Source organism: Rhagoletis pomonella, unplaced genomic scaffold, assembly GCF_013731165.1.
Source record: "Rhagoletis pomonella isolate Grant_MI unplaced genomic scaffold, Rhpom_1.0 Rhpom_scaffold_00004, whole genome shotgun sequence".
NCBI lineage: Eukaryota > Metazoa > Arthropoda > Insecta > Diptera > Tephritidae > Rhagoletis > Rhagoletis pomonella.
The window spans coordinates 13,418,177-13,426,280 of record NW_023458558.1 but is presented as its reverse complement, the minus strand read 5'-3'; the positions used below and the strand labels follow the sequence as shown (position 1 = coordinate 13,426,280).

At 34.8% G+C, this 8,104-nt stretch overlaps 1 protein-coding gene across 1 annotated transcript; it reads left to right on the top strand.

Annotated features, from left to right (window-relative positions):
* The first annotated feature begins 6,596 nt into the window (after positions 1 to 6,596).
* Positions 6,597 to 8,104, top strand: LOC118738396. Its single transcript, XM_036469321.1, has 2 exons — positions 6,597 to 6,999; positions 7,683 to 8,104. Exons 1-2 carry the CDS (start codon positions 6,597 to 6,599, stop codon positions 8,102 to 8,104), a joined length of 825 nt encoding a protein of 274 aa, XP_036325214.1.

Sequence of the window (8,104 nt, the reverse complement as noted above, 5' to 3'; positions counted from 1 at the left end):
AAATATTTTGTTATTTGTTTCATTTGTATTAAAGCTTGTTCTTTTGCCAAAGAATCAAGCTACTAGCGATAAAAACCGATGGATAAAAAAATGAGTTTTGAATGGTCAAATCAAAATTTGCACTAATTTTTTTATTAAATAGGACCAAGAAAAAATGTTACTCATACGCCATGTACAATGACATTTGCCATGTTAAAAGCCTGTTTGCAGCTGTCAAGAAAAATCATAAGAAATATTTGATTGCGTTGCTTATTGGCCGTTTAGTATAATTTAATAATTTATTTTTGAGCTATAGGCCGTATGTTAAATAAAACATGAAATGTTTTTCTGCTTTATTTACTTTTTAGTTTTATTTTGGTCGCTATTTCGCCTTCAGGTAGGTCATATTTTTCTTGGTAAAGGATTATTTTAAGTGTTGCCTCGTACTCAGTTTTGAAATATCGAATTTTTGTAGTTCTAAAATTGTCCCTCTCAAATTTCAAAATTTTAAACTAATTTTTAGGAGTCGAGTCTGAAAAAATTTAGTTTTTGTTTTTAATCTCAACAAATTGACAACTTTCGTGGTTGCCTCTATTCGGACGTAGAACAAAATAAAGGGGTGCATATGATGCTGACATTTTTGAAAACCATATGTCTATATTTATTTGGATTTCTTTAGGCTGCTACAAACAACAGTTACTCCATCAAGAGCTACTTTATCAGAAATGAATTGTAAGTTTCGTACTCGTATTATACGAGAAACCAACCGATTCCTGGCGCACCCTTTAACTAGGTTAGTGCAATGTACGCATTACCGTAATTCAAATTTTTTATGTTTGTGCAAAAATATCAATATTTCGACATGGGAAAAAATGCGAGACTACTAAGGCATTTCCACTAAGCCTTAACTACAGTTTACGCCTATTGGAAAAACGAGATTATCACTCGAACGGGGTAATTGTTTATATTTAGTACAAGAAAACGAAAGTAGAAAAGCAAAAAGACATATTTCGAACTTATCTTAGCCCTTAACTGCAGTTAAGCCTTTGGCGGAAATAGGCTATTAGACAAGAATATCGCAAGAGACGTGTTAATACGCATGAGAGACTCACCTACACAGTCTACGTGGGAATTATTTAGCAATTTATTTTTTGCCGTGTACACAGTCCGACACAACTATTTAGATCGAAAACTCACCTTTTTGGCAAGCTAAATGGAGGTTTTGCTCTACGGAGAAGTATGGTAAGGTCTTATCAATGAATTCCTAGCCTTCAATCGTATATTCGATACAAGCACTCCAGTAAAGTCTGAAAATTTAATTTTCTTTTCTAGTGCGAAAACGTATTTTATGACGTCAGCAAATAGGTGAATGCAGTCAAATCGACGAAGGGTTAGCGGCCCGCGGATGGCGCCACCCTTATTTTCTGCATCGTGGCTCTGATATACAAATACATACATACAAGAAGCGTTCGCAACAATTCGAGATAGAAAACTAACTTTAGGCGAGAGGTAACAATCGTCTACCGTTTACACAGCTTGAAGAGTAAGTGATAGATAAAAGTTGAGACCTATGTTTTTTTTTACTCTAGCTAGTGAGAAAATCTTCTAGAGTTTCTCTTCCGTGTGAGTGAGGAAATTTTTATTTCAGTAAAACTCTAGCGATATTTTTCTACCGTGTACACTTAGCCTTAAAAAGAACTTAAAATGGTATACATAAAACCTTACAAGTTATGTTCATTTGTCTGAAAACATCATCCTGTTAGCAAAATTATTTTGGGTCGTGTTATCTTGTTATAGTCAGTGTCTTTTTGGTCATATAGGCCGCCCCTAATATCTGCATACGTACATACATAAATATACATTTTTTCTTTTACTTCAAATACTGAAATTTCAGATCCTCTTTATAGTCGTATATCGTCGCATTATTTGGCTGTAAGCATTGGTAGCAATGGGCGCCTACATAATCAAACAATTTGTGATGCACCAAGGTGCGCGACAGCTACAATAATAAATTTACTGTTACACATTTACTATGGATACATTTACATATGTACGTGTAGGTTTGTTCAGATTGACGTAAGTAAATTCGCAAAAAAAAATAACAGCGGCAAAAAGCATTAAAAATTCATTTATGTGTCTGTGCATGTTTGATTTTATGCATTCATCACAAAGCCTATCAGTTATTTTGTGTATGAATTCCTTTGTGGAATCATTTTTCAGATATATCCGAAAGCGGATTACAGCAAGCACACTGTAAATTCTTTATAAATTGGCTTGAAAGAAAGCACCCACAGAAAAAGGAGTTCTACTGCATATGTACACATGTATGTGTGTATTTAAAAACATAAAAAACATTTAAACTCATCATTCATTCAACGCAAGTTAAATCCGGCCAGTTTCCATCAAACAGCTCCTTTTAAGATTTAATAATTTTATTAATTATTATTATCAATACGAGTTTTCGTTTGCACAAATTATAAAAAAATGCTTTTAGAAAAAAAGTTTGTGATGGAAAAACAATTTACAAAAAAAAAATTCTAAAATCCCATTTCTAGAACGAAACTTAAAAAAAAAAGTAGGCATCAGCGAGAAAAATTTAAAAAAAAAGATTTTTTATGAAAAAAGTGTAATTTTTAAAAAATATTTTTTAGGAAGAAATATTTAAATAAAAAATATTTTTACTTAAAGCAGAACAAATTATACAAATAGAAAACAACCTTTGTGGGGAAAACTGCAGTATGTAAATTTTAAAGTTTTCTGTTTTTTTTATAATGTGCCTCCATTATATTTAACTAGCTCTTTTTATCATAAAATTTTAGAAATAAATATTTACACCTGAACTAAAGGAACTTACCTTAAATTAGAAAAAAACATACTTTTAGAAAAAAGGTAGTGACAGAAAAAAAATATTAGAGAAAAAATTCACTGACCTAAAGCTGCCTTTACATGAGGCGATTTTTGACAGGTGATAATCGCCTTAAAAAGTTGACTAGCTGTCTACTTTGAGGCAAGCGATTTTTGAATCACCATTTACACGAGCGCGATTTTTCTGAAGCAATCTTAAATCGTCTAGAAAATCGCCTCATGTCAATTCAACCTTAGTTTTCAGGCCAAAGGCGTTGGTACAAAATGTTCTCAGTTTGGGACCTCTCTTATGAGGAAATACTTGTTATATTCTCGTTTTACAGCTCGTTCTCGTTTTGTGTTGTTAGATCTCTAAAAGTCGATCATATTCATATACATACTATATCATATACTTCCGAACCCTCTTCCATGTTGATTTATTTGAAGCAAATTTGCAACACTTAACAGTTTTTTGCGGTCCCTACAAAAAAACGTCAAACTGTATCCAAAAAAGGTCAACATGCAACGGTGTTTTTAATACGAGTTTACGGCTTTTCAAATTACCTCCTAGAAAAAATTACAATTGTGTTTGTTTTTTAATTCCAGATTATAATTGAGAAACCTTAATTTTCCGTTTTTTGTTGAAAACACAATTATTTTAAATAAAAAGCTGGCAACATTGAATACAAGTTATTTTATATGCTACTGATGCATTCGCAAACGCAATTAAGTAATCAAAATGCAGTAAAATGTACATTAGGGTGGTTCGAAAACAGTAAAGTCGGAATTGTAATGCTCTCACCCCCTAGGATTGTTTTATATCGAAAAAAGTATACCACTATTTTTTTTTTTTTTCTAAATCAAAATATACTTAGAGGTCGCTCAAAGTGCTTGAAGTTTTACATGTATTTTTATATCTAAAACAATCTTAATATTTTTTGATTTCAAAATAAAAAAGGTAAGGGTATATTTTTTCGGTGTAGAAAAATCCTAGGGGGTGACAGCATAAAACTTCCGACTTTACCTTTTCACATGCATTTTTGGACAACTCTAAAGTACATTCTCGTAATAATCAGATGAAATTAGATGGCAAATATGGATGCATATATAAACATACAAATATATGAATTACTGTAACCTTAAAATGCAATTAATAAAGTATACCACTTACATACATACGTGTCTTTTATACATTTTTACATGCTTATGAAAATACACACATTTGGATTTTGAATGTAATTTTGAAATAAATAGCTAATACGCATATTTTGGTATTCCTGCAAATATTTACCTCAATACATAGCATAGCAGACATTGTTGTGTTTGCGCTCTTCATAAAATTAGTTTACAAATTTGATTGAATTCAGTGCTTTCTCAAATAAATTTGATGGTGGAACATAGTACCTACATATAGTTAAGAAAATTTGCTTCGTAACATTTTCTTGATTCACTAGAGTGTCGAACTATCTCTAAATTAAAGATTTTAGAAAGTCAATAAAAACGAAAGTACTAATCTATAAATTTACAAACTTTGACTTTAGTACAAACATCACCTTCATACTTATCCTGCATTTGCATATCATTTATATCTATAGATATATCGATATTATTGTTATTATTGTTATTAGCCTCATGAGCCATTTAAAATATAAAGTGTATTCGCATTCATAAGAAACTAGCGGTAAAGCTGAACATAACTCCAATTTTATAATTGTATATTTGCACTACTTTCTCCTCTTTATCCTTCCACCTTGCTTTTAATCCGTCGCCAGACAACCGAGCGCAATGCATTAAACTCGTCATTATTGTGACGATTGTCATTTGTCGTTTTGACGCGTATTGAGGAAAGTAGGACATGCAAGTCCCCAGCGGCACCACTCCTCCTATTTCACTTAAAAAATACCAGTTAATAATAAAATGTCTATGTGTTGACAATTGACAAAAGTACGTGTAAACAAGCCATTAGAAATCCTGCAATTGGGTGAACAAAAACATTGGGAAGTTAATGTTCTACATATTTTAGTTGGCGCATAATTGCAAACGTGGGCCACAAAGAAGTATTTCTTTTGTACCATTTTTGTAGTTTTTCTATCTAGTAAAACATAAAAATGTCATTTCCATTAAAATGACCTTAATTTAAGTAAATTTTCTGTGAGTACATACATATGTATTTGTATATATAAATTACACACATTTGACTTTTGAAAAAAAAAAAATAGTGGACTTATTAAAGTGAAATGGAGTTTATAAACAAATGAATTTGTACATAAATTCTTTAGTGTAGGCTATATTAATCTACTTACGCAGGTTGCCATGCGTAAATGCTATATTTACAATTTATGGCAACAGAAATCGTTTTCCACTCCTAAAACAAAAGTGAAATAAAAATATTTCTACACTCAAAAATTGTTGACATATTTTTGGTAAGTAAGTTAGGTTTCGATTTCATAACCAAAATTAATAGACAAAATCCAGTTCCGCATGGCTAGCAAACAATGCAACAACTTGCTTCTACATAGCAATGCGACTCAATGGTGTCAAAGTTGGCTCCGAACCACCGCAACAATGCCCCCACTGACCTCACCTACCCCCTCATTTGTATGTACTTGTGGGTGTGCGTGTGTATGTGAAAAAATTGGCACAAGCAACTTCGATTGACAAAAGTCAATGGAGATACGTTAAAATATGTGCTTACAAAACAAAAAAAAAAAACAAAATTAAATATGTATGTATGTATGTACAAATCTATACTCCAACGTATTCAACACTCTTGTATTAGCAAGCATACATACATAATTGTTGCTAATGTTTCACGCATTGCATTTCTTTGGATTGACGCGCATTTCTTCATTTGACGCTTTGAGTGTTTATAACGTTTTTGTTGTTATTTTCTATAGACAGCCAGTAGCCGCGTAAGAGTGCCGCCCCTGCATACTAATTAGAATGAAAACACGTACACCTCTACACCATACAAACGTTAGCTGCTTGCGACTGTCTTCATTTACGCTATTTTCGATCACGTCGTTTTTTTTAAGCGGCAAGTGTTTTGTGGCCAAAGCCGTTAGTTATGCTGCCTGTAAGCGATCGTTTCTACTCACAGCCAAATTTAGCTTTAGCTGCGGACACATGAAAAAGTGTTATTGGCAATGGAAATGCATTGCAATGTTGACGAATATACACCCTTCAAGTCTACGTGGTGCGCTTCGCTTTCCCCTACTTCTCCGTTGTCGACCATTGCCGTGCTGAGCGAAGAAAGCTATGTCAACTCAGTTGTCTGGTAAGCAGCAAAAATCGCCAAATCCATAGCCAAACTAATTTCAGCGCGTCGGCGTTTTTTTCGGACATACATACCTTGCTAGAGTGTCGCTATTTCCACACCAATCGTGCTGTCGACATTGTCCAAAAACGTTCACGCGTACCAGCAACAATGTCCAACCGAACGCCAGTGTGTCTTCTTTGCATGGCTGCATGGTGCATGCTCGCTCCTCCCAACTCCCAACTCCCAACTTCTACAAAAGCGTTGTGGCTCTTGCCGCTCCGCGTTAACCGCCAGTCAACAAGTGTACTCTCTGGCCGCTGGCCGATAACGTTTAGCTACTGGGGGAGCGGCAGTATAAAATCATGAATACACGACCAAGTGGATATCATTGTCTAATTATCGATTCTGTAGTGAACACGCAGTAATACAAGCAGGCCAATCATCGCATAACGGTCACCGAAAACGCGTAGTTCACTAATACAATTTATTTTGTTTTTATTTTCCTCCCTCCAAAATGGCATTCCGTTTTACATCCTTAATCGCGTTCGGTTGTTTGTTGTTCGCTGCCGCTTCGACGATCAATGCTGCCGCCATTGATAATTCGGTGGCTGAGCCGCGTATACGCAATACGGATGAGCTGCTTACCACCATTGTGGATAACTGTTTCCATGCTAATGGACTATATTGTATCAAGGAGAAAGTGTTAACCTATTTAGATGGCGTGGCTGGTGTGGAAGAAGATATTAGTGGACGCGCATTCAGTGAGGATGTCATCGATAAAGTGATCGTTGATCGTGTTGCCAGAATTTTGAATAACAATGAATTCCGCCTACGCTTGCCCGAAACCGGATTTGGCAGTTCGGTGGTTAGTTACAGCGCTGCTCGCGGTTTTGATGTGGAAGTGCCCGAGACTGGAGGTAAGTAGAGGTGGTGGAAAAGTTCAGTGTGTGAATATAGAAAAGGATGTTTGGGAAAATGAGTAGAGTGAAAATTATTTCTCTGGAATGAAATTAGATAAAGTGTGAGCAATGATATGAACTCAAAAAGTGGGGTGGATCAAATAGGAAATTTCTGGCTATTTGCGAGTGAAATCGATTTTTCATCTGACTAATTAAAATGGTTTAATTTTGAAAATTGCCAAAGAATTTTTTTTCCACAACACTTCTAACGATTGAACTTTGCAAAATAACGCAAGTAATACTTCTATAATTCCAAGATTTTTTTTTACAAAATTTTAAATTATGTAATTACGGACTTTTGGCTTGACTTAAGCTACTATTTTTTGTTGTTTTGGGTTAAATACTTTTTTCTTTATAAATATGCTTTAACATAGAAAAGTTAAGAACTAAGTATATTTCTGTAATTTATTGCTTATTGAAATTTTTAGTTTATTGCGTTTGATTTACATATATTTAATATTTACAAAAAAAAAACGAAAAAAATTTCAAATACTTGTTTTATTTAGGCAGTAATTTTCGATAACACATCAACTCGGCCCTCTACGCATAAAAACTATTTATTCAACCAAATTTTTTCTCTTTTTTCTCTATCTCCTAAACAATAATCCACCAATTCAAATTCAACCATGACCTTCCATCAGCCCGCGGTGAGAAGAAGAAGGACAAATTGCTCCTGCCTCTGTTATTGCTCATGAAATTGAAACTGAAGGTCGTCCTGCCAATCCTTCTCGGTCTGATTGGACTCAAAGCATTCAAGGCTTTGATATTGTCGAAAATCGCCATCAAACTGGTACTTGGCTTCCTCATCTACAACTTGATCACCAAATTGTCTGGCGCCAAAATGATGATGGTGCCCGCGCCTGCGCCATCAGCTGAATACGGTCCACCCAGCACCACTGCCTCCTCATACGATCCCAGCAGTTGGGAACCAGCCAGCGGTGGCCCATATGCCCGTTGGGACACGCAAAGCCTCGCCTACAGCGCATACCATCCCAGCTCTAGCTCATACAACTCCGGATCCAGCTCGCCTGGTTCATCGTCCAGCTACAGCTCATCATCGTAG

Bases quoted from the DNA above. Each gene is read 5' to 3' on its own strand.
- LOC118738396 (XM_036469321.1), top strand. From the start codon at position 6,597: ATGGCATTCCGTTTTACATCCTTAATCGCGTTCGGTTGTTTGTTGTTC. The intron at 7,000-7,682 runs GTAAGTAGAGGT...ACCTTCCATCAG, and splicing joins GGAAGTGCCCGAGACTGGAG to CCCGCGGTGAGAAGAAGAAG.